We start from the raw sequence: 27,927 nt of genomic DNA on the forward strand, positions 1-27,927 counted from the left end.
AAAAGTTGCTTGGGCTCTTTCCTAATTCTATGGTACAGTGCAGGTACATAAGGCTCAAGCACTGCATTTTGAGTAGATACTTAAAGCCAACCCTCATACAATAATCCCAGTCCTAAAAATTCTTCTGTACTAAAATTGGTGTGTAATTTTAAAAAATGCACACGTGTTAGAAGAATTATTAATAAGGCTAGGTGAGCAGGTATTGGCTAAAGCCTAACTCAAGCCCAACATCAAGCTCAGTCAGGCTAATGAAGAAAGATGGAATATGAGAAGGAGCCAAGCCAGCTTAAACCCCTGCTTGTTCAACATTGTTCACTTCCTTTTCTTTTGACAGCAATAAAAAATAGGCAGACTAGATGGACCACATGTCTTGTATCAGCCATCAAATTATGTATCTGTGTTGTACACCAGTCTGGCTCATCGTGCTGTGCAAGAGCCTGTTGTAACTGAAGTACAGGACCAGCTAGCTCCCATTATTGACCATTTATTGGGCCAACATAGATGAAGACTTAAAGTCATGTAAACTTGGAAAATTCTAATCAAACTACTGCACTGTTCATATACAATAACATATTAACCCTGATAAGAAGGAGCACAGTGGAACAGAGAAGAACACAAGCAATTAGTGATCTCTGTTGAATCTTGCCATTCCGTGTCACCACCTATGAGCATTGGGGCTGACCGTATTCATATTGTTCTTACTAATCTTTTTAATATTCCCTTGGCCTTTTACAGTATTAAAAATGACATGTTTTGCATATTAACTTAAACATCACAGTGACTGCAGTACTCTTTTTAATACAAGTGTTTGCTGAAAAGTAGCATACTATTTACATACATGTTTGAAGATATATTCTTCATTGTACATACAACGGGACAATTAATGTATTCAGCTCTGCTGATTTCACCCTTTATATAGGCATTGATTTTCGGACACATCTTCTCCATTCGCTCAACACAGAAAAGGCATACAGTACAAAAAATATATATATATTCACTGGGTACATTCACATATTAACAATAAAAGACAGAACTGTCACTAAATGGAAATAGCCAAAGGCTCAGACTGAAAATGACATTTCAGAAAGGATGTCCTCTCATTCACTTCAGTCCTCAAGGAAGTCTTTCGGTTGACTGCAGATAGAGAAAATTGCTTTTTACACACAGACGATTTTTTCATTCTCACCCACATTGAATCTGTTTTACCAAATGAAATTGCATCCTGTCCATTTACTCAACACACTGCATCGCTATAATTTATTTTCATTGTCTCTGTGTACATAGTTGTTTGGGGGGTTTTTTTATTTATTTTTTTCTTTTGGTGCCTTCATTAGTGTGGCAAATGTCCTTTCATTTCAAGTGTTACAGATTAATTTTAGATCTCTTTGTCCCATTGCACTTTATAGATCATGTCCTCTCACAGTTTGCTTTTTCGAAATTATCACACAAAACAGACATCAGGTAGGTGAGTTAAAATAATGTTCTTGGCATAGTAATGACTTTTTGTTTTTAACCCTTAAGGTTTTGCTTGAGTCAATGCCTGAATTCAGTTCACCGCAGTACAGAGTATGCTTACTGTTATTTCCGCATGTCTCGGTTTCCACTCATTTCAAGTCATTGTTAATTATCATGTCATCGTGTACATCGCAGCAAGATGTCATTTTTCTCTTCTTTCCAAAGGTGGAAAAACTATTTTTTTCTTCGTGTTCTATGTAGAGCCCCTGCTTATTGGCCAGTAGCGTTGGGGTCCCAGGAATATAAACATTATGCTGATAATCCAGCGATGGTATGTGCTGCTGGAAAGGTAAACCATATTTCGGGCTCCACACCCCGTTCGATGTTGGAGTCGTCTTTTTTACATCTGAAGGAGGAAACATAACATTTAAAATATTGTTTTAAATATAAATATATTGTTTTAATATATTTATAATATATTATATAATATAATATATATAATATATAATATATAAATAATATAATATATAATATATATAATATAATGTATCACATATATGTATATATATTAGAATATAATATAAATATAAATATATTGTTTTTAAAAAAAAAACATACTTTCAGGACATGTTTGAACATGCCACCAACACACACATATATATATATTCTATCTGAACCCAATTAAACTTAGCAGAACGTCTCTGATCAGGACCATAGCTTTGTGAGTCAACTGGATCAGTGATGTTTTAGTCTCTTTAGTCAGCAGCTCTGGCATTAAACAGATCAGAAGCTAATGTGTGTTCTTCATAATGACTCTGTAATTACCATACAAAGAGGAGACAGATTCTGTCTGACAATTTAAATATGTAGTTCCTAAAATAATAAATTATAAGACTTCTGGAACTGTCATTCAAAATATGTTATGTAGCTTTAGTCTACTTCTTTAGAAGGTTGTTTGTTAGACATAGAGAAGGGATTGAAAATGTACATGTGTTAGTTAAGCAATTATGAGGCAATTATTACAAGATATGATTAGCGATACAGAAGGCCCAGAGATAATACAATCATTAATTACGCTCAGCAATGTTTACTCTGAGGCTGATTTCATTTTCACTGGAAGTTGATCTAAATTAAGAAAGGCTATCTAAATTAAGGATGTTTACATAAACCAGTATTTGAAAAAGGGACATGATGACTAATAAAAAATATGTGGAATATTAAAAAAAATTGTACGAATCCATAAAGGACATCGGGTTATTTCTTGGTTTTTAACAAAGAAAGTTTAAAATACAATAAGACATGGAATTAATTACAAATTAAATATAAGCTATCATGTTACGTGTTAAGTTATTGTTTAGTCACTGAGATTTTAATGTGTGCTACGTCACCAAAATAAGTGACACAGAAGCATGATGGAGTTTGGGGGTCACTCCATTTCTCAAAATATTGTAACAATAAATGTAAATGTCGTGGTATAACCTACGGTGCATTTATTAAACTTTCTAACTTGGACTTGCTAACTAAATATATTTCTTAGATATTGACGCCCAAAACTCTTATACCAATATGAAGGACCTCAAGAACCGTGTTATTCTCAAATAAGAACAAGGGATGGGAGGAAAACAAATCATATGAGCAGGGCCCTCTTCTCCTTTTATACTGGTTTATTATTTTTTGTGATTTTCAATGTACCCTACCGACTGTTATATAAACCCTTACATCCCAATTCTTACTTCCCCGGACCCCTGGCGGAATCTCAATGAATTTCCATACAGTGAGGAATATCACTATCGCTCACTCCTTGGGGTTTCACTAAAGGGAGAATTGTCAGGAGAGCTGTGGTTTCAGTTCCCTCACTTCAGTATTCATTATTAAGCCCCAAGACTGTCGGGTTTCTCCATCAAGAAGAACTGAGAGGGCCCTGCATAATGCATAGTTCTATGGGTAAAATTTGACACTTATTGTCTATGTATAAAATTGGTTCTGATATAAAGTATCAACAGAGGTCTTGCCCCATACCAACCAGAGAAATAGTCAAATTACCAGATTGATTTGATTACTACGCACAATAGGGACAATCTCCAGAATAATTTTTTTATACATATACCCCATAATGTTAACACTTTTTAGAGCTCGCCTCTATAATGACTACGTCATTGAGTAAGGTGTTCAGCTTGCAGTTTTTAAAAAAAGTTTGTTTTCGTGTCATCATGAACCTAAGGATTTTGAAACTGGAAAACTTCACAAACGTTCATCTGGGATTTGTTCCATAAAACAGGGCATACATTTGTAGACGTTTTCTTACCTAAATAAAAACATTTTGGAAAGTCTTTCAAGTAGAATCAAATCTAGCCTTTTTTAACATTTTTTATCTAAAAAAAAATGGTGGAAGGACAATATGCTTTTTACAGTTATATTTAATTCATACTTTTCATAAGAATGATTTCTTTTTGAACATTGTGGACAGAGACCACATGACATCTTTGAAATTAAACAATAACCGTTGTTAAAAAAATGTTTATAGATCGCTGAAGGTAGCTCTTGCAATGATAAGGCTAACCAAAGCATATTCCTTCCAGCATTACAGAGATAATTTAAAAAAATCATGGTTTTATGTGTCAAAATATTAAAAGAACAAATTTTCGACAATGCAACATATAAAAAGTATGTAAAATGAACAATAAATTAGGTATGTGGTGGGGGAATATATATTTATATACATATACTGACCAGTTACAGGGGAAACTAGCGTACGTAGTCTGTCATGATCTTTTTTAACACCTTTTCGAGTTCCAAGGTCTTCAAGACTCTGAGAACTAGAGATTAAGAACAGGGAAATATGTATTTGTTTTCGTAAGTTATAAATATTTGTATATTTGTGAGCACCAGAGAGTACGAGCAACGCCCTCAATTCTTAGTCAATGAACTTTGCAGGATTTCATTCAAAACCAGTTTCGCTACAGAGTATTTTTTGACCGATACGCTAAATCACTTAATAATAAAAATAAATTGTCCCGTTTAAGGGAAAAGAGACATCTGTGTCTCTCTTCCCCATTCATTTACGCACCTTAGACCAGAGACGTTACCTGGGGCAAACATACCAAAGGGATGCTAGCTGTCACCCCCAAATATTTACCCTTCTCTATGCCTACATTGGCACTCTAAACGTAAGGAAATGTGTGTTGGGTGACCTAGCTGCACCTTGCCTTGAGTGCTATTTGAGGATAGGCCCTGCCTCAGATTACTCCAGGATTTCCACGGCCAACCTGTCCAATCAGATAACATAGATTACGAAGAGATGAGGTTTAGGAGGCCAGACATGCTGGGTCCCAATGGACTCTTTCTGGGCCTAGTCCAATTTGATCCCCCCCCCTTATACAGTTTATAGTTAAATCAACGCTTGCAACTTTACTTTCAAAACTATTTTTTTTTAAAAGGAATGTTAGTAATAATTACTGCAATCAGCCTTTTCATGTGTGATTTTCAAAATCTGACATTTGCAAATTCTAGAAAAAAGTCTGTTTTGGGGTAGGGATTTATCATCAGTTTCAAGAAAATCAATGATTTACCAAATAATTGCTTGTGCATATGAGAGCATTGAAACTCTGTATATCAAAAACAATAGTGGCATTAAAGCGAACACATTTTGAAAAGGTAATTAAGCCTTGCTCATTCGACGAGTATAATTTCCCTTTAACATCATCAAAATGGGGTGTGACTTGATGACAGTAATTGCTCTTCAAATTCCTATGAAGTAGCATGATTAACTGCAAATCAAGAAGCATGCAAATTACATACTTTCCTACAATTATCTACTAAAAGATTCACACATTCGGAATTTATTAATTTTAGTAATTATAATACTAATAATAATTGTTATTATTATTATAATTAATATGCAGTAAAGACTAATATGAGGCATATACTTTGCAGTGATGTACTGCACATGTTTCACTGTGTATATTACTGTCAAGGATGCTGAAAAGGATACATCATAGACTGTTGTTGAGCTTCCATGATCCTCATCTACATTCCAATAATGGTTTTGCTACCCCTGTTGGGTTGGCCAGGATCATATACAGCAAATATACACACAGCATCTTTGCCAAAATTGTAATTTGCCAAAAAAATTGCTGCCTGAGCCAGACAGGATGAAAAGTGACTCGGGCACTTTAAGACCAGCAGACCCTAAATTGGCCACCAGCAGTGGTGTATTTACTTTTGGGGCTGTTCTAGGCCAAGGAAAGCCTTTAAGAAGCTGGGCATCCGGATACGATGTGATATCATGGCATTCTGAGCTAGCACAGCCTCCATAGCATAATTAGGTCAATTGGGGAGATCAAAGATCTCCCTTGTAACCATCCCACTGGAGTCCCAGGATAAGTCACTGGCCACTTACTCACTGGTCATTTTCCCTGATATACAAGATGGCCAGATTAAGCCTGGCAGCTGCAAAAGGTCTCGGTAAAATATTTTGAACATCTAAGTTTTTGTCCCAGCCTTTAACTATGCTGACGAATTTACTGGATATGGGTCCAATGGCAGATTTGCATGCGGAGTGCAAGAATTGAATTGAAAGTGCATGAAAATAGGAGGGTTTCCTGGTAGTCTGATGTCCTAGTACGGGGCATTTTAAAGTTGGTAAATATGGTGCATCATTAATCCAGATAGACATTTCTGTATTTTGGCTTAATATTTTAGTCTGTAGTGTATTTATATGGGAAGATGCCCTATACCTGACACAGGGCAACACCCCAAGCTAGCCTCCAAGACCTACCTTAGGCAGACAACCCTCTTCCGTGTGCCCTGCACCCTCTGTGCTGACTGTCAGGACATCACCAAAGGATAAGTGGCACAGGGAAAGAGATGCTACAGAGGTACGCCAGCTAGACACAGACCTCTGTAGTATAAATGAGCCGCTTACAAACAAGCTCAATAAGCAGTGATACAGCCTGAAGCCACATTGCTAAGTAGGGAAATCTTCCTCTGATACTGCTGCCATCCCTCAGGCATGACTCCATAGGCCCAGGCAAGAAAATTACATGTAAGGCTATTTGGAAACTATGTAAGATGGCCAGACATTAAGACCCTCTATTAGGATGGTCATTGTGATGATAGTTGGGAGCTATGCAACCTGTAATCAAAGTGGAATGGTGAAGTGTCCCCATTAACTTAAGCCACTCATTAAACCAATGCTCCATGGTAGGTATAAACAATGCAAGTGGAAGAGTCCCACATTTAATATTCCCACTTTATAATGTCACAGTCTACAGTCCCGTGTCCATAGCAATGCAAACACAGCATTTCTATGTTTATCAGACTATATGCTTAATAATAATGTCTAATAAATACTACATTATTACTACTTGTAATTATATTACAAAGTTCAATCTAAGTTAAGATATACCTTTTGAGACCTGGCTTCTGTGTCTTTTGTGGCGACCAATCTGTATTTGGAAGTTTAATCTGTAAAACAAGACAGAAAAGCAAACTTAAATGAGGTATAACAAGTTATTTGTTTTGTCCTTTAGTGAAGGTACTTTGCATATTGCTTGATATCATGTTTTCTTAGTTCTGATCTTATCATGACCCCCAACTGGCAAGATTTTTAGCGCATCTCTGCATGGGACCAATTTGCATACACTCAGCTTTAATTACATTTAAATGGAGATGATTTGCAGGTGGCTTGGATATAAAGAAGCTGATCTGTCGGAAGAATCCTTTGGAAAACATACAAGAAAAATCCTTAAAGCAGACCTGTCACTTTTTCCAAATCCTACATTTTACTGTTCTGTATACTAAATAAACTTATGTAATGGTATGAAGTTATAAACAGTCTCAACAAGCACTACAAATGTATTAGAATAGAAACACTCCATTGGTATGCCATGGAAGCAGCAATGTTAACTATCTGTTCTTAATGTTTATAGACTTTATGACTTTATGACTATATCCTTTCCACAATATTCCCAAGGGTTAAGGCGGAGAAGGGACAAGACCTGAAAACAGGACCAGTTAAAATCTGAGATGGTAAGGGTGAGCAGATGTCCCAGTTTTCAGAAGGCAATGATCTGGTTAAGACACACTGACCCCAGTTATTCCCCAGAAAAGAAGCAATATCAGCTATTTCAGCAGTAGAACATTAGGCAACTTTAGCCTTATTGTAAATACAAATGTGTTCCGTTAAAAGATTTTGTAACTACAAGCAAGTGGTTAAAACTGAGTATCTAACAGGAGATTCGACTTTCATTTGATCATCTAATTCAGAGGACACCTCAGATACAATTGTTCACAGTTTATTACCACTGATGAAAAGTTATCTAACTTTTCTTTAAAATTATATGAGGGAATTGCTTTTTTTAATTTTATTTATATAATTTTATTTAATTTATATTTATATATATAATTGTTTTTTTTAACATATTTCTTAAAAAATAGAACCTGGCCTAATACCTGAAAGGCAAAATGGTCACAAACAGATTTTCATCCAGAAAAACTGAATTAATCTATTTAATAAGGAAATATGTCCCAACCGATCAGGTAGAATGGCAACGGTCAGTGGTGGAACTACCGGGGTCGCAGGGGTCGCGACTGCGACCGGGCCCCGGCGGCAGGTAGGCCCAAGCCAAGGGGCCGCCCGAAATCGGGCCCCGGCGGCAAGGGGGCCCAAGCCAAGGGGCCGCCCGAAATATTTTTTCAGTTTTTATTTATTTATTTTTTTTTTAAATAAGGCAAGCCGGGCCACGGAGCTGGCGACGGCTGCCTAGTCATTGATGCAGCGTGAGGGGCACCGGATCGCATCAAGCATGAGCATGAGGGGTGAAAGGTCCGCCCCCTCACACAGACTGCAGGAGCAGTGGATCGTGCCACGAGAGCTGCATGAGGGGTGAAAGGTCCGCCCCCTCACACAGACTGCAGGAGCAGTGGATCGTGCCACGAGAGCTGCATGAGGGGTGAAAGCGCCGCCCCATCACACGGCTGGAGCTGGAGCTGGAGCACCTCACTCACTGACATCCTGTTTGAAAATAAAATGGCAGTCTTCATCTATCAGGGCCCCAAAGTGGAAGGAATAGTTAGGTCAGTAAAATAATGTATTTAAAAAAAAAATTGTATGTGTGTATATGGCATTAAATTATTATTTAATTATTATTTAAATTATAAACATAAAAATAAATCTATGTGTGTGTCTGTGGAGGGGGACAAAACGCATAAAAAGGCCCTTAATAGATTCTTGCACCCGGGCCCTGAGGCGTCTAGTTACGCCCTGGCAACGGTGTAACCTGGAAGATCAGCTGCTACAAAAGCATATACTTAAGGTAAGAGCTATGGCTCCCATGATTCCCACAGGCAGAATAGGCATCTTGGGAACCCTAGTCTATATCTAACAGAGTTCAGAATGTTAGCCATCATTGGAAAGAGGTGTTCAGACATTTTCAATAAGGCAACTACTTAAAAAGCATCCTGATGGGTAACACAGATATTAATGACGTCCTGTATTCGTGTTCCATGACGTTATGGTCTCTTCATCCGAACTTAGATATATTTGTTTGAAAGGATTACCTTAACATTGTGTGTTATGAATACATTTAGTGTTCTGGCTATCCTATGGCTTTTGTGATTTGCAGAATTTAAAAAAAACTGTCATTTTTTAAATAGAAAATCTCCAGAAAATTACACTGATAGACAAACAGAAAGCATAAGCACTATTTAGTTTTAATACGTGAATTTAGTTAAGCTGCAAAGGCAATGGAGTTCTTTGCTCATTTTATAATAATCCTGCTTTACAACTTTACAAAAGAGAAATTCCTGTTATGGTATAAAAGCTTTATCTGCTCTGTAACATGCTCTGTTGGTCTTTTATGAGTAACAGTTACGGGGTAAAGTTCTAAATGTAGAGCCATTCTCGTAGAAACCAATGTAATATTACTGCCATTTGCCTCACATTTCATAATTAATCCTAGAGCTGCGCTTTATAAACCTCAGCCATCAGACAATATGTAACAAAAAATGGCTTTATCACCACAGCAACTAACGAGGGTTGTTATGGTGATGAGCATACCTGGAAAGATCCACTTTCTTTCTAACCACACCCACTTCCTTCCTACGGGGTAGTGGCTTTATTAAGGGGTGGGGTTAATCCCAAGTAGCCTTTAGTGGATAAGTGGTACAGCAGGAGGGAAGGAGGTGTGGTTAAACACCGCTCGTTTTCACACACACAAAAAGAAACTGACTCAGAGAGCCAGGGAAGCTGGGCTTCACCTGTCATCCTATGACTTGTCAGTCCCGCCTGCTACTATGGGGAAATAGCTGACATGCTCCTGTCTGGAAGGGTGCAAGGTCACATGACCACACGTGTGACATCTTTTGATCCCAGGTGACCCCCGTCTGACCCTAATTGCCTCGTTCTTGGCCTAAATGGTCTGTTTTATCTCGGGACCTTCAGTGTCCAACTGTCGTTTGTTGGTGTAACGCTCTACGCTTGTTCCTGCGTGATTTTCCTGCTGTGACCTGGCTTGAGTTGACCAAAGTGACCTTGCTCGCTGTTTCCTGATTTGGTGTGTTGAAGGTGCCCTTCTAGTTCTAACCCAGCTACATTAGACCTTGTCCATTTGTCTGAATATTCTAGCCCCTGCCTTCCGCTTGTTCCGGGTCCCGGTCCTTGTCCCTCACGTCCTGGCCTAATTAGCTACCAGGGATCCTCCACTTCCGAACCACTACAGTAGCAATGACCATCTACTGATCCCCCCCAAATAAGCAAACAGATGTTGGCCTGGGTTAAAAAGCCTGGACCACTGCATGAATCAGTTTGCCTAGGCACTGCAGACTCTCCTTGTCTCCACTGATCCTTCTCGTATCCAGACTCCAGTGGTAGCGCCTCCCCGTTATGTGAGTGAACTGTCTGGTTGCAGGAGATTTATGAACCTAGCAGAGCTCGAGTAGCATATGCACCAACAGAGCACTGGCATGGGTCTTGTGACAGAATGACCTGTCATACAGGGCCCCAAGGTAGTCAGAGATGGCTCCAGCCTGGCTTCCAAACAAAGATAGCACAGGCAGGAACTCCATTGTTTAATTAATCCCATCAATAGGATTGCTGCCTGGGGATTAAAGGTTGGGTTGTATGCATGTTAATTTATGTTAATGCAGTTCTCTGGATATATGAGTCTATGTTTTATATCAATAAACTGTTCATTCCTGCTGTACTCAATTCAAGGTAGTTGTGTGTCTAGTTATTGGGTACACATAGCAGGGCTCAAAGGTGTGCATGCTGGCTGGTGCTGGAAGTTATTCCGGGGACAACAGGAGGATACATGTGGGTGATCTCTGGGAGTTACTACAGCTCTCTTGGTGAACCCGTTACAGGTCTCTCCTCTACAATGGCTTTGTTGCCACCTTCAGACAGATGTTTGACATGTCAGGCTATAGTCACACTGCTTCGTCCAGCTTACAATAGACTATTGTAGCATTTCTGTGGTAAGTCATCAGTGCCACTGGTTTCAGTATGGACCTGGTATATGGACCAATGTGCTACATAGCTAGCATAGCTACTTTCCATGTTATTTTAGCTGTAGGCTGCTGCTAGATATACAACCATCTTCAGCATGAGGAAAATAGGCATCTGCCCTGTATTACCTTAGCAGCTACCAGTGTCTGGAGATTTGTACAGCCACCGGAGTAGAGCTCTCCACTATTGCTTCCCCTATCAAGGTATGTGCACCACTTGGTTTTGCAGAGCACCAGGATATGATGTCATATACAAAGCCCAGCATCAGACATTACACAGACCTAGAGGAAGGAAGAGTTAGTGGATATGTCTATGCCAGCATTTGCACAGACGCCTGCCACCCTTGTACTGCACCGCCAAGGTAGAATGGTGCTGCTTTGGAGCTCTGGGGTACAACTGGGCTTGGAGTATTTGTGGCCTCTAAGGAAAGCTTGTCCTGCCCCCATTTGTATGCATCTATACCCACAGTTTTGTCATTATATTTATTTCATTAAAAATCAATGGGTTTTGATGGTTTGGAATTCCATATATCCCCACTCATTCTGTCAGCTAATATTTTCTAATACAAATAATGACTAGAGGAAGTGGGCACAATTCTTTAAATTGCTATTTTACTGGTAATAATGCTAATTCTAAATTAATTCAAGCATTCTTTTCAGGGAGTTGAAAAAAAAACGAATGGTTCTTCGTTATACTCGACAGCCATTAATTCTGATTCATGTGACTTTATTTCACTACATAATTAGCTAGTTGGGAAGCGTTTCAAAACTAAAGCAATACAATGCTGACATCTAGTGGGAGAATCCTCATTATACTTAAAGTTTCCTTAAAATTTCACAAATCTTTTAAAAGATCATGTAACTACTTTCTATAGTGTAATCTATTAAAATAGATTATTTATAGTCATACAATCCAATAACCACTTTTTGAACACCTCTAACAAAAATAGCTCTTTTAATGACTCTGTTAATAATCTCTACCCACAGCCATATGTCGACAGATTTTAGAAAAAAAACACAATGATAAATGTATTTGTCATAGTGCCAGTATTTTATCTCAAACCTTCCCTATAGCATTATGTCTTTTTTAAGCTATAGATATCCTGCCATCCTGCATGTTTGACAGTTCAACCTAAACTTCAAAATGGTCAGGAATATGGGGGATATCTGTTACACCACACTATATATGTCAGTAAGTAAGAAATTAAGTGGATACCACAGAACGAATAAATAAAAAATGTTCATGAATTATTAGGAACTTGTGTATTTGAGTGCAATATCAAAAAAAAAAAAGAAATGTTGGGGAGACTTAATCCTCTGTTTCTTTCCAATACTTACTGGCAACATGGTGTCTGTGTTGAGCAGATGATATCTAGGATAATCAGATTGCACAGGATCTTGGAATCTGTCCCAATTCCAAAGCACAAAAAAATCCCAAACTGACAGTTTAACATACAGAATCCCAAGAAAGAGATTAATGAAATAGACACCAGAAGATACAATGTATCTACTGTAGAGAAGTTATGTGTGCAGACGTGTGTATGTGTATGAATGAGGGAGAAACATTATGTCCATGTTTGTATATATGTGTGACGGATTGTTAGTGTATATTCAAGTATACATACGTCAAGTAGCAAATTTGCCAGTATTGTCCCATTTTGGAACCTACTGCCATTCGGTGTTGCTCTTGGCAAGGACAAATAACTATGTAAAACACCCATTAAATTTTCATTGTGACTGAGCAAGCAACCAGCTAGTGCTTCCTTAATGAGAATAATAAACCTACAGGCAATGTGTCAGGTAAGAGCTCATGCACACTTGAGTGACATGTTCCTGCTGAAGCAACATCCTTTCTACAATCACACTCCTGCAGTCTCTAAATCCAGAATGTGTGGTCAACCTAAGTGAACACAGCCTGTAAAAACCTGAACCCATCTGTTTGAAGACACCTATGCACAGAGAATACCAGTCTATTCACTCATCCTTAAATGTAGTCTTTGTTAAATATTGGGAATTCTTGGGAAAATGCATAATTTCCGAGAGTGTGAGCTGATGTCAACTGTTTAGTGCCTCCAAGTTTTGACTTGTAAATTATACTTATGAGTTGACCTTGTAAGGGAATAGCTCAAATGTTTTGTCAAACATGATGTTATTCTCTATTTGAAAATGCATAACTCTTATACAGTATTAGTATAAAATTGTAATAAAATAGTTCCCATTTATTTTACACCAAATTCTGTCTTCTGTTCAGAAGCACATCTAAATCCCAGATTTAAGATCTTTAAAGTCTATGCAACGGGGCATAATCAGGAGCTACATTTTTAAGAATACTTGTTTTTTTTCTGAAGCACTTCCATCCTAGTGGATAAACATAAAAGCCATGCATGATATACTCTGAAATGATTAACTTTGAAGATTTATTTCTAATAACTTGTTTTCCTTGGTTGAATGTGGGAGTTTGATAATTCTTTCAGCATGCTTCTGAATACTTCTAAAACTAACATCGGTATAAATAATTCACTCTCGGCTGACCGTATTTCACTCTTCCTACTCTCTTACATGATTAGTTTTTCAGTGTGTTGACTGGGCCATTTTTGTAGTGTTTCAATAGTTCTAATTAGGCAACAGTCTTATAAACAGCTTTCACTTTAAGTATATAGCGTTTACGGCAATCATATCCACACACATTGGCAGTAGAATGGGTCATACTGAAGCAAGGACGGACTGGCAACAGCCAGATGGTGTTAATGCTACAGCATACAAAGACATGTTAGAGAATTGTTTGCTTCCAAAGCCCCCAATATTTTACATTTTCTTTTATTGGGGGGAGTAGGGTTTTATTAGAGTGAGGGTCCACCGGCACTATCACATTCACCGATCCCTGCATGTCAGCCATTTTTCCACTTATATGGTTGCCAATGAAAGCGTATGTATTTTAGATTATTTTTAAACTTTGGAATATATGTCATTATTTTGAAACTTTAGGCAAAGAAGGAGCTGATGACCCAAAAAGAACTGGATTAAGACTGATGTGACCTTTAAAAAGGATTTCAGTTCAGCAGTTCAGTTGGGAGAGGCAATTTTCTTTATGTGTTTCACTATCTGCAAGATTACCTATTAAGATCCTTGCTTTTTGGTAATACGGTCTCCCTTTGACGATTTTTGCAGATTTTTAAATGCTGGGGAAAGGATTGATCTTTAAAACAGGAAACCCATTGGTAAGCTAGTTTTGTAAACGATTCCCATAGATTCTGTACATTTAATGAAATGTTAACATATATCAAAAAGCGATTTGGGAATTTCATAATTTACCATATAATCCATAATTTATGTGATCTTTCATTATATGGTTACTGCACTTACTACTCATCCATTGCCTTGTGGCTAATTTCCTTGAGACTCCAATATCCAATTTAGTGAAACACGCTAGCATAAGAATATTAAGAATAAAGTATGAAGTAGAATCTAGGTATGGGTGATGTAAAACACTTATAGGAATTTATGTTAAGCGACCAAAGGTTTATACTCTTTTGGTGCCCGATATTTTATAACACTAAAAGGATGCATAATAGTCTTAACTGTTGCAAGCTCTGCAGCAGAATAATGAGATAGCCCTGACACGTCCTTTCATTATTCTGCTTCTGTGAAAATGTGCCTTTTTGAGTAAAAAACTAATATACCGCAAGTGCCTGTAGCAGTGAAAGAGTTAAAAAGCACAGAGTCATTTTTCTTTTGTATTGCAAAACTGTCATTAGAAAAACGGGTCAACATTTGGGGCCGCTGCTCAATGCCCTGTAAAACTAGTAGACTGTGCCCTCAATAAATGAAAACACTGTGTCAAATTTTTCTCATCATCAAATCATACTTTGTTTTGCAACTCTGGCTTCTACGGGGGATAAAGAAAATCTGAATTCATAGATTTTTTCTTTTTCTTTTCTAGCAGTTCATGTTTTGCAAAGATCAGGGCTTTATATTAACATCTGAACTCCATCAGAAAACAGTAATAGACCAGCACTCCCTGCTCTCGGTCTAGGTAAGCTAGTACTCACAAATCATCTGGCGCAGTAGGATTCTACGAGTGTCATAAATTAGTATGTGTTAAAGCCTCCCTAAATGGGCTTCACATCGTGTGAAGGATCTAAGTCGGTTAATGAAGCAAGTTAATGACGACCATAAACGTAGAGCACTGATAGATCAGTGGCAAAAAGAAATCCTTGACCTTTTCACTGATGGCTCATCCTACAAAGTAAAACCTTGATATGACTCCACTCTATCATCTCTCTTAGAACTTAAAATCAATACAGAGTTACTACCTTAGGACACATATGAATAATTTCAATAAACCATTAAAAATAAAATAAGTTATCTGTATGGGAATTCTAGGATAAAAATCCATTCGGCCAAGATAAGATCATGTCATCATGTTTATAAAAGGAATATTCTGTCCAGCTCCCAAAGTGATGCCAGAGACAACTGGGATATGATATCTCTAGAACACAACCCTTTTCTCCACACATAACATGTATAAAATTGAAAATGCCAGAACTGATCTGCAGCAGAGAGACTCTTTTTGTTGTTTAATAAAATTGCGTTACTCTTACAGATGCCATATAAAAGCCTCAAGGACACACAAGGTTTACCGGTAGTTAAGACAAATTACAACCATATTATGGTAATAATCCCTTTTCCCCTATTTGTTTTCGTATTACTTGATTTTCTGCACCCCAGAGTGCTATAAAGCCCCAGCTGAGAAATATTACTTTCAAGAGGCAAAAGAGAACGAATATAAAGAAAACAAATGGGACAGAGAGAAATTGGAAAAAGAAAGGCAAAGAATAAAAACAAACACAAAAAAGGGAGTTGATGGAAATATACAGTATATTAAATAAAATCTGTAAAAAAAATGTAATATGTTCTAGCTTCAATGCTAATTTAAACATATGGCACTACTGTATTGTGTTAAACAGCTAGTTTACAAGTCAACATTTCCTAATGCTTAGTTAGTATTCGATGGTGCGCTTAATGTCTGGTATGGATCAACTGACTAATTAGAATGGACATACATCAATACACACCTGCCCTGTATTGCAGTAGCAGGAAAGTCATATAATGGAAGCTGAAAACACTCTATAACACCAGTTGGATATGAATATAACATTGGTGGTCAAATACTCAACAGAAATGTCTTACAAAGAAAGCATATTTGAATATACCATATTTGCTCGATTATAAGACAAGGTTTTTTTCAGAGTAAACGCTCTGAAAAATACCCCTCGTCTAATAATCGAGGTCGTCTTCTAATCAGACCTCAAATGAGGTCTGACTATGAGACTAAGAGCCAGATCCTCCGCAGCACTGCAGGGGACCTGGATCCTCCTGCCTTGTAACCTCAGCTGCTGCCGGCACTTACCCCGGGCGTCTATCACCGAGTGCCGGCAGCACCGGAGGTTCCTCAAGCTCTGAGGGCAACCAGATGCTGCCTCTGATGTAGAGGCACCTTAGCAACTGACCTTTCCTCCAGACTATGGTAAATTACTTCAAACAACTTGGAAGCTCTCTCTTTCAATTTCAGTTGTCTGACTGCTTCATGCAAAATCTTCATCACACAAAAAAAGAACATTGTGATCAATATTGTATGTATATGCGAGGGAGAGTATGTGTGTGTGCAGGGGCGGGCTGGCCGGGCAGTCGGCAGACGAACATTCATGGCAGCCGCAAAGTAAAAAACTAAGCGGCTGCCACCGGGACTGAGGGGTGCCGGCACGCCTCCAAACACTATGCGCGCGGCATGCTGTGGCTGTGCGTCGGGACTTGATGTTAAATCCCGGCGCACAACACTGAAGCCACGCCCACCGTCGTCCACGCTCTCTGCACCGGAAGGACGGGACACAGAAGAGGAAGAATGAAGAGGAAGAATGAAGAGGAAGAGGAAAAGTGACAGTGCCAGAGGAAAGGTAGGAAAATATTAGTAAGTGTGTGAGAGTGATGGGTGTTATGCTGTAGTTTATGATGAATGTTTGTGAATGAGGGTTTCAGATTGCATGGAAGTGTGGGGGGATAGCATGGCATAGGGAGGCTGTTTTTTGTCCAATTGTGGTGTGTTAACAACACTTTTATTAAAAGTAAATTACATACCAAAATTAGACAGAAAAATTCAATAACAGTATTAATATATATATATGATTGCAAACAGCAATGCCTATCATGCTAAGTCAGCCAGTACATGCTAGAACCTGGGCATGATAGGATTGTGATTGCTGTTAATTATATATATTATATATATATATATTAATATTGTTATTGATTTTTTTTTTGTCTAATTTTGGTGTGTTACTTTTAATAAAGTATTTAAAAAAAATAAAATTCGGTTTTGGCCAAATGAATGCTGAATTTTCAGTTTCGGTCCAGAATTTTCATTTCGGTGCATCCCTACTATATACTAAGCCAGTCACTGAAGTGTTAGGCCTACACCACATCAATGTTTGGCTTAGTATATAGTGATAGGGGTTGTACTGCAGTATTGTCAGTGTCTGGCTCAAAGTATAGGCACACATTAACGGTGGTACCGCATAATCCCTAAGTATATAATGATAACAGTTATGCTGTACCACCGTCAATGTGTGCCTGAGTATATAATGATAACAATTTTGCTGTACCCCTGTCAATGTTTGCCTAACCATAGAAACTATGCAGTTTTAAAGTGTGTGTGTGTGGGGGGGTGCCTCATACACACACACAGGTGCCAAATACTCTAGGTACGCCCCTGCATCATGCAGCAGTCAGACCCAATGGCCATTCCTCAGTTCTTCGTCCCATGTCTTAAAAGGGGTGGGATACAGAGCTGAGGCACGGCTAGTGGACGCTGGCCGCTTTAATTTCATTAGGCGCCGGTGGAGTGACTGCCGCACGACGGCCGCTTTCAATGTCGCTCGCAGCCGCTTTGGTGGCGCATTGGGCCACTTGACTAGACTTGCCCTACAGGCCTTAGGCTGTCAGCCCTCCCCTGTGTGTGTGTATGTATGTATATAAGCAATGCTTGATTGACATATGCTAGCTGTCACACCCACTGATACCACACACCCGGTGAAGCCACACACCCTGTCCCTGTATCCATACCAAACACACTGTCTTCCAGATCTGTAACTTTTCCAAATTGTACATTTTATAGGTCCATAAACCCATGTAACCTTACAGATATAGCAAAGCAAAAGCTATAGGAAGTTTTTAGTAATGAATTGTTGATATGTTATGGGGCAGTTCCCCTTTTTTGTAGGCACCCTAAACTGCGCTTTTAGCTTTGCAGATAGTATGAAAGAGGCCTCACAGTCTCTGCAATCATATCATCATGGGCATCTTTAATGGGGGGCAAAATGGGGCTTAGGCCCTGTTTCACCTTAGTGGCCCATCCCTTGACAGCTATCTCTTGGTCACATCAACAGGCACCATAGCCTGCAGGCGAACATCTGTTTAGGCTCCTTCACAGACCTCGCTACTAATGTTTTCTCCATTGTGGTCTGTGGTCTGCACACTGGTTATTGCAGAGCACCAGGATATGACATCACATCCCGGCGCCCTGCAACAGGAAGCAAACACACCGCAAAGGAGTAAGGCTTAGTGGAGCAGCTAATGCTTTTGGTTGCATAGACCTCCACCTTCTTCACAGTCCAGTAGGATTGGTGGCCCATGGGCTAGATTGCCCCATGCCTCACAATGTATAAAGATAGCCCAGCTTATTGATGCAACCCAAAGCCATTAGCAAAATTGCATATTAGCCCTATGTGCGACATGTTATTCATGCAACATGTTAACCTTCTCATCCTGTTGAGTTGTAAATTGTGTATGTGACACCATTTTATGAACATTAAATAAATATATAAATATGAAAACATGAGTACCAGTCCATAAAATTACATTATTTAATATTGTTTTAAAAATATATATATATGCCAGGTAAAGATACTTGATCAATGATAGCTATGCACTAAATGAACATTATGGTTCTTAAAGTCGACAATCTACATTTCATTAGAATATTTCCTCTTTAGTTCACTGATAAAGATATTTTGATCATTTCACTTCAAGTGTATTTTTGTTAAGTTTACAACTCATTAATCCTATTAATAGTTATGTTTCTATTTTTCATAGAAGTAATGAGCCTAAAATGATCAAAATGCATCACAAATAGGAAGTCTGACATAATTCCTTCTCCTTTCTGTGTTTCTTGGCGAGATATTTATTCTAGTATGAATGTCATTTAAGCTGAAAAGGACATTATGTTTGTTATTATTTACAGGAATGAACACGTTTTTAGCACAGACAATAGAATGTAAGAACACATCAACAGACAAATCTAGTAATGAAAGGCTGCCAACAATCTATTAGTAATAATAATCCATCCAGATTCAAGAAATCAAGCGTAAAAAAATTAATTTTAGCGACAGGGTAATCGTGCTTTGGGTTATTGGAATAATTCAGGCTGTTGTTGGTTTAAAAACATGTTATGTAGTGTAATATTAAGGGCTTAGCCTGCTCAACACACAATTATGTCAGACAAATGATTAAGATTTTGGCTTTTTTTTAGCTTTTCTATTGAATTACAGAGACTATCGTCTAATCAAGTAAATATACAGTCTATTTATAAAAGCCAATATGCACTTTAGGAAAGCCTGGAGGCTGCCATTGTAGGCAGTCTTGTGATGTTTTCCTGGTGACTTTCCCTACTTAAAACCCATAGCTGAGCTGTTACTTTAAGGTAATTCTACGTTTTGTATAGATAATTATGTCCTTTTATCCATAGACTAGTCAGACTGTCCCTCTGGGTGATTAAGACTGAGCCATTCTGTTGTTTACCACAAGGCAGTTTGATGAGGTGTTTGCCTAGTTGATAAAGCTAAGGTAACTGAATTAGAACACATACACACTAGTTAAAAAGGTAAATATTTGCATATTCTCCTTATCCTTGTTTCTGCGTATGATGTGCTTGCCAACGCAGTCATCAAGGCAATGTACGATCTGGAATTCAGGGTTCATATATTTATGTTCAAAAAGGCATACATATAAAACAGAATTCTATGATATCCATGATGCCTGCCTTATAGAACTTGTAGTAATTGCTCAAAATCCACATCATTTGTGAATCCAGAAACCATATCACATAAAAACCTGAGAGCGATAATAACCATATAAAGGGGGACCACATAGCTATATAATGCAATAAAGGGCATTAAGTGGCTGGAGTTTCCCTTTAAACTTGAAATACTTTACTGATTTCTATTTTAGCAGCTTTTGTTGGAAGAAACATACAAGTCGACGGTGTGAGCATGCAGTGCAAGGTATCATGCAGAGTAACTCATGCATAGTAATTCCTTTTCCCTGTGCTTGCTTGGTAGTTACACAGCATCCCATATCTATAAATATGGATGTAAAGTAATATCTACCCATACACTTTTTATTTACCAACAAACAGCAGGATTGTTTTGGACTGTATAATGCATATGGTAAATGTATTTATTTGCATTTATCAACTGTGCAACCTGTTAGTTCATACATTCTAATGAAATTTGAATGGTGTATGTTTGTGAATTGATTTTTTTAATATAATTTCACATTTGTACCTGTTCTTGTATGTAGGTTAAATTACCTCTGCCATATACCATTAATCCCTCTTTCAGAAATAAATAACATGCAGATGATAGCAATGGTTAATTGTTAAAAATGTGGAAATGGAAGTAGAGTTTTTAGGTGATTTTAAATTGCAAATTTAAATCTGTTCTCTGTTTATTTATCACATTGTGTGATATGGATGACAAGCCTTATGCAATCTTTATATCAACTGCATAAACCAAGTTTTCTACAAACCTATTGTGCCCACCAAGGACTGATTAAGGTTTGAGTTCCTAGCTCTTCATACAAACCACAAACTTGGTGTTTTCTACTAAACATGAAACAAAAGTGTTGAAAATTGAGCACATGTTTAGCAATGAGTAGTGCATACCAAGGACACAAAACTTTCCATCATTATACAGCTACCCATGAATACCCAACAATAATATATAATGAACGAGCAAACTAAAAGCCTTATACAAGTCACCGGTTACTTTAAAAACATGTGAACTGGGAATTCCACAAAAAAAAAGGAAAAATCCAAAATGTCCTAAATATTTTATGCATTCTTTATTTTGCTACCCAGTGGTTTGGGTTAAGAGTTTAGAAACTCTAATGCTCTGAAAATGTATTTAATATTACTTATATTTTCTAATTATTATTTAAAGCACTATTTTGGGTTCAATTAGCCCTTGCTCATAAATGAAAGAGCAACATGTTCATTGTTAAATGGAAACTGTCATCATCATGGCCTTTAGCATTAGTATATTTGTTGATTAAAAGCTCATATAGCCTGTACATTTTGTTTGCCAATCACTGTTATTGCTTTGAAGATATTAAGTTTAAATGTCCCTTATGGAACAAAAAGGCAAGGACAATCCACTGTGAAACAACAACCCTTTCCTGAGGTCTACTGCTTTTGAAGGACTTTTGAAAATACAAAGATTTGTTTATAGAATGTGTTTTAAATGCATCTCTGTTTGAATTAATTGTATCAGTTATCTAATACATTGACGTGTCTAATAATTATAGAGTCTCATATATTTTATTTGCAATTGTTGATATCTGCCATCTTTGAGGCAGATTTCTATACATTTCCAGAGGTTCACAAAGACAGATTCCCCTGACATAAATCTATCACTGTTATTACAGATTATTCCCTTCTGTCCATAGTTGAATTGATATTCCACCGTTGGTGATATTTGTTTTACAGGTGGGTACCTAAACATTCTAAAGTAAGGCACAGACATGGCAGACACTTTTACTGGACTTTTACTGGAGTGAAGGTCACAATCATTTTTTTTAAACAATACTAAATAGTTCTCCTAGGTTAAAATGTTTCATTTCATTTTAGGCCTAAATGAGAAATATTAATGGATTGACTGTCAACATACACATTTATATATTTGTCTTTGCAAGTGCCTGCCAATACACACACATATTCATACTTCCCCTTACACACAAACATCCTAGCACTTGCCCTTATAGACACACACTTAATAACCCTTACAGAGACACACTTGCCCTAACATACACATTCTCCTTCACACAAACTTTTTCAAAACACAGATTCTCTCCCTCTTTTCTCTGTTCTTTTTCTCTTCCCTTCGTCTTTCTCTCCCATTTATCTCTCACTTTGTGTTATCTCTTAAATTTCTATTCAACTCCTCTATTTCTCTCTCTTCCTTTTCTTCCTATCTCTTCCCTTCTCCCTATTTCTTCCCCTTCTTCCTCTCTCTCTCTCTCTCTCTCTCTCTCTCACACTCTCCCTCATTCTCTCTCTCTCTCTCCCTCATTCTCTCTCCCTCATTCTCTCTCTCTCATTATCTCTCTTTCTCAGGGCATCTGGAGCCAATGTGTAGATAGATGTAATTTTTAAAACGTTCATGGTTGAACTACATATTTATTCCTTTCATAGATAAATAACATAAAATGTGTGTTTGCTTCATTTATTCCTGTTTGACCACTATAGTCTTTTGGTCTTTAACTTGAAAATACCCCCGGTTTAGTTTTCCAATTACTGCTGTCTAGTCTAATGGCAGGTACAACTACCATATTTACTATTGGCACATGCTCTCTTTTTTGTGTAAGCAATGATCCAGTGTTTAGAAATATTAACCAAAAAAGATTGTGTATTATCCACAAATTAATAACATTGGCAGTTGTTTACTCAACATTGCTTATAATGAGATACACTTGGAAAATAAATAATCTCACCTAGAATACCCAAAAATGTTTTCACCCTGCTATAGACCACAAATAGACCCCTTGCAATCTGCTAAAACAAAGTGATGTAGGTGTTCACAACAACAACGTTAAAATGTCTATATTCATGTATGGGAAGATTGCAATTTCACACTTCAAAAGGCTTTTGGAAGGAGACACTGTACAGTTTATATGGGTAATTATACCTAGCTGGTGATTGGGGTATAATTTTCCTTTATTGGAACTATTTTGAAGAACAATACATCGGCTCTTTTGATTACGTTAATCATCGCTGTGCCTTGTATATAAAATGTGCTACCCTACCTTGGATATTATTTAGGATTTGCTTTTATTTTAGTATTTGTAGCAATTTCAGTATTTTCTTATAACATTGCGCCATCTGGTGGTTATCTGGCTACTCTGCAACTCGCTTAGATCATGTCCTCCTTTGTGCCTGATATCCAGCATGAAATTAACAGATACCAAGCGGATCACAGAAAATGGGATAATAGCAGGAAATCAAGGTCTTGGTTTCTCAAACAACACCACCTGGCACACAAGTGATATCCAAACTCAGTCATGCATAGACATCATAGCAATTTACAAAGCCTGTGATTGCTGTTTTCAGTACCTAAGCCTCTGTCTGAGGCTTTTCATGTCTTCTATATACAGGTGCTCATTTTTTTTTCCCAGCTACATGAATTGCAGTCACGACTTGCTACACCCAGGTAAAGTGATACAAATTCTGGATACAAGTGGTAAACCGTAACCTTGATAGATTTCTAAAATCTTTAGGGTCGCTCCTATGCCAAATAGCTCCCTAGGCAACAAGCACCTTTGTTTAGAATGCGAATGTGATCATAGATATGTTGTGCATGATTTCTACATATAGGGACATTTTCTATAATTACTGCCAGTGCCCCTCTGGTCCAGACACCCAAGACAACTGCCCGACTTGTCTTGCACTAACATCAGCCCTGAACATTTTCACAGGTATACAACACTTCTTTGTGTGTCTTTAAAGCATGGATGTGTGTGTTGTATGTATTAGTGAGGACCATATATATATATATATATATGTGTGTGTGTGTGTGTGTGTCTGTGTGTGTATGTGTGTTTATGTGCTTGTGTGCGTGTGTGTGTGTATTGTGGTCTGGCATATGTAGCACTAGCACTTGAATAACCTTGGGACACAATAATATGGCTTTTGTCTCCTTATTGCGATCCTTTGATTCACAGCACAAGTCACACTGGTGCTTTGTTAGTCTTCGGCATGTCTGTATAAGAAAGACATATCTACCCAAGCCCAGGCGCTGTGCATAGTAATAGGGCTCCCCCAGCGTGCTGAAATCCCAGTAAAGCAGATAATACACTATTGTTGGAGGGGGGGAGCAGGATTTATAGATACACCGATCAGTGATTCACAGCTCTCAGACACTGATTTCATGTGTCACGCATAAGGCGATGACAACACAGCCATAGAAAAGATCCATTTGGTCCATCCTGAAGGACGCCCTTGGAGTTTGAACAGAATAATTGTGAGACATAAATTACTTACACAGGATGAAAGTGAGGACACAGGGAAGATGTAGCATAAAGCTAATGCCCTTGGATGCTTATGAGGAATACATGAACAGGATGCTGTGCGCACTGGCTGCTCCTGTGGTTGTATTTTGATTTTACTGCTTATAATAAAAATACTATTTCAGCATACAGAGGAGAGAGCTGTTTAATGAAGTCCTTATTTTTGAACTGTTACGTTAACTGTGAAATCATCCACTAGAGACTTAAATATTCCAGTAGGCATTTATAGCTACCATTGCCAACCAGATCTTGACTTTGCATGATGGGAGTTGCAGTTAACAAGACTGTATCTAGCAGGTGATATTGGTGGGTTAGAGGCAGCCATTGCCAGTCTGATGCTATTGACTGCAATCCCCATCATCCATTGAATGATGGGAGTTGAAGTCAACAACAGGTGAAGTGTTTGGAATATTTACCACTTTGGAGGGGGTAGTCTTGTGCTATATAATTTTGCACAGTATGAGTAGTTAGCAGGGATTTAAATGCTGCCAATATTCCAAAACTGGCATTTCTGCTGGAAATGCTGAATTGCAACATCTGATGAGGACTACAACTCCCATTATGCTCAGCAATCTGAAAGGATTATGTAGTCCAAAATATCTTAACTGGTAGGGAATGCTTATAAGCAGGGTGCACAGAATGAGTAGGAATGTTTTAAATGTACAGCTCTCAGTTAACCCTTTTTTAACAGTAGTAGCATTGCTTATGTTGTGTGAGTACCATGTTCATGTTAAAATGTTTCAATTGAAACTGAAATTTCTATCATCTACAGTGGATTGCAGCAGCTGCTAGATGTGGATTATAATCCCCACTTTAGAGCAGAACCTATTTTCAATTTAATACATTTTGTGTTAGTTTATATATTTGTTTTTACCTCGGTAACTGCATTGTTTACAGCAACTTGATTCTTCCCCTCTCCTCCTGGGGCCACCTTTTCTGGGATTTTTTCATTGTTTTGAGTGGTTGAGTTATAGGGTTTTAGAAACATGAAGTCACTTTTAGCTGATTCTGGAGTCAGGCAGACTTTATAGCAGTAGTTTTGAGGTGCACTCCCACTAGATTCCATGCAATTCGTTTGAACTTTATTCCCAGATGAGATCTGTAGATTGATATTTGAGTTTTTAAAAACACCCCCTGGAGACTCTGATCTCAGACAGCAACAGGTAGGGATAGAACACTTGTAATCCTGTAGCGACGGTCTGTCTTTGTGGCATTTAATGGCTGTGAGGACAATTATAGCCACCAGGAATGTAAAGGACACAGAGCCAAGGGACACTATTAAATAGAGTGTTAAAGAGGAGGTGGCATCAGGGTCTGAATTTAAAGGCACATCGTTTAATTCAGACAGGGTTTCTGGCATGCTGTCCACAACAGTGAGGACTATAGACACAGAGGTGGATAAGGACGGTTGGCCATTGTCTCTGACTTGGATAAGGAGTCTGTGTCTGGTGGCATCTTTGTCTCCTAAAGCACGCATGGTCCTCAGCTCTCCGGTGTATAGGGCCACACTAAATAAGGTAGAATCGGTGGCTTGGAGAATCTGATATGAAAGACGAGAGTTTTGGCCAGAATCGGCATCCATGGCTGAGATTTTGCCCACCAAGTACCCTGGGTCGGCATTTCTGGGGATAACATCAGTGGCTACAGTACCATTTTTTGGTAGTGGATACACAATAACAGGGGCATTGTCATTCTGATCAAGAATAAAAACATTGACGGTAACATTGCTACTTAAAGGAGGGAATCCAGCATCTTGGGCTTGGATCCTGATCTGAAAGTTACGGATCTGCTCAAAGTCAAAAGAACGCAGAGCGTAGATATTGCCACTGTCCGAATTAATTGATACATAAGTGGACACTGGCATCCCCTGAATTTGTCCATCCATGATAGAATATGATAAATATGCATTCTGGTTACAATCGGGGTCCAGGGCAGTCACAGAGCAAATAGATGCCCCCGGAGGGTTATTTTCCGTCACATACACGGTATAGGAGGGCTGCAGAAAGGTGGGTATGTTGTCATTGATATCTGTGACTTGAACATTGATGATCTTTTTGGTCATTAGCGGAGGAGAGCCAAAATCCCTAGCACTGATAGTGATATTGTATTCCGACATCACCTCCCGGTCCAAGACCTCGGTGGTCACCAGGGTGTAGTAATTCTTGTAAGAGGAATGCAGTTGAAAGGGAACGTTTTTGGGGATATCGCAGCTGACGTCCCCATTGTCACCAGAGTCACGATCCATCACGCTGATCACAGCGATGACTGTGCCCGGTGGAGCATCTTCCATGACTGGGGTTGATACAGAGGTGAGGATCACCTCGGGGGCATTATCATTGACATCCAGCAGGTTGACCAGAACTCTGCAGTGCACAGCAACAGCCGATGGCCCCCTGTCCTTGGCTTGGACGTACAGTTCATAAAGGTTGGCTTTTTCGTAGTCTAAAATCCCTTTAACCCTCACCTGGCCGCTGCGAGGTTCCACCATGAAAAGGTCCCTTACCTTCTGGGGTGCGTGCCCACTGAAAGAATATTCGATCTCCCCATTGGTACCCTCATCTAAATCAGTGGCATTTAACTTAATCACAAGGGTACCCTTAGAAACGTTTTCTGGTAGACTCACCCGGTAAAATGACTGGTCAAATGTGGGCACGTTATCATTGGCATCCAAAACACTGATGGTAACCAAAGCAGTGCCAGACCTTTCGGGAATCCCACCATCCAGGGCAGTGAGAAGCACCCTGTGAGTCTTCTGCTGCTCCCTGTCTAAGGGTCTCTCCAGGACCAGCTCAGCAAATTTGCTCCCATCGCTTCGACTTTGTATCTCCAAAGAGAAAAACCCATTAGGACTTAGCTTGTAAGTGCGCAGGGAGTTGCTGCCAACGTCTGGATCCTGGGCACTCTCAAGGGGGAAACGAGAACCGGGTGCTGCAGACTCGGTCACCTCCAACACATAATCATGCCAGGGAAAGCTCGGTGCATTATCGTTAATATCCAAAATCTCCACCTCAACCCGATAGAGCTCCAATGGGTTCTCCATAACCACTTGCAAGTGCAAGAAGCACACTGGCTGGAACTCACAAACTTCTTCCCGATCTATCTTTTCGTTTACGAACAGAATTCCATTCTCCAAATTAACCTCCAGATGCTGCTTGTTGGTCCCAGACACGATCCTAAAACGCCTGGGTGACAGCTTTGAAATGTCCAAACCTAAGTCCTCCGCGATGTTTCCCACAAAAGCTCCATGGTCCAGCTCTTCTGGGACAGAGTAGCGGATCTGACTGTACGTAGGGACCAGGCAACAAGTTAGGAGGACAGGAATGACCTGTCCCAACCATGGACCTCTTCTCCCCGCACTCCAGAGCATCTCAGCCGCTGGTGATGTAGCCACTGTCTGTGGTGCTCACTGAACACCGGTCAGATCTAATGAAACCCAACAGATCCTCAGGCAAAATCCTGCTCCAGCCCCTCTCCTCACTCACTGGGGATCCTGACTCCACCGAAGATCTGTTAATCCAATCTGATAGCAGAAAATCGGAAGCTCTTTGCTTAAATGTGAAGATCGCGCAGCACGGA

At 38.8% G+C, this 27,927-nt stretch overlaps 1 protein-coding gene across 1 annotated transcript; it reads right to left on the reverse strand.

Annotated features, from left to right (window-relative positions):
* Positions 1 to 1,604: 1,604 nt before the first annotated feature.
* On the reverse strand, positions 1,605 to 27,718 carry LOC149287372 (protocadherin-10-like). The gene is made up of 4 exons (XM_089493049.1): positions 25,226 to 27,718; positions 6,863 to 6,921; positions 4,186 to 4,271; positions 1,605 to 1,861 (listed from the first exon to the last, which is right to left on the reverse strand). The coding sequence occupies exons 1-4, from the start codon at positions 27,716 to 27,718 to the stop codon at positions 1,605 to 1,607; spliced, it is 2,895 nt and encodes a 964-aa protein (XP_089349175.1).
* Between the last annotated feature and the right edge of the window lie 209 nt (positions 27,719 to 27,927).

The sequence above is a fragment of the Sceloporus occidentalis genome, unplaced genomic scaffold (genome assembly GCF_023333645.1).
Source record: "Sceloporus occidentalis isolate IW3139 unplaced genomic scaffold, rSceOcc1.0.p SCAF_62, whole genome shotgun sequence".
Taxonomy (NCBI): Eukaryota; Metazoa; Chordata; class Lepidosauria; order Squamata; family Phrynosomatidae; genus Sceloporus; species Sceloporus occidentalis.

What these genes read in the sequence shown, in the direction of transcription:
- LOC149287372 (XM_089493049.1), bottom strand. Translation starts at nt 27,718, where the DNA reads ATGCTCTGGAGTGCGGGGAGAAGAGGTCCATGGTTGGGACAGGTCATT. An exon ending in TAAACAATGCAGTTACCGAG is followed by an intron (nt 6,922 to 25,225) that starts GTAAAAACAAAT and finishes CTTGTTTTACAG; the next exon opens with ATTAAACTTCCAAATACAGA. An exon ending in CAGAAGCCAGGTCTCAAAAG is followed by an intron (nt 4,272 to 6,862) that starts GTATATCTTAAC and finishes CTTAATCTCTAG; the next exon opens with TTCTCAGAGTCTTGAAGACC.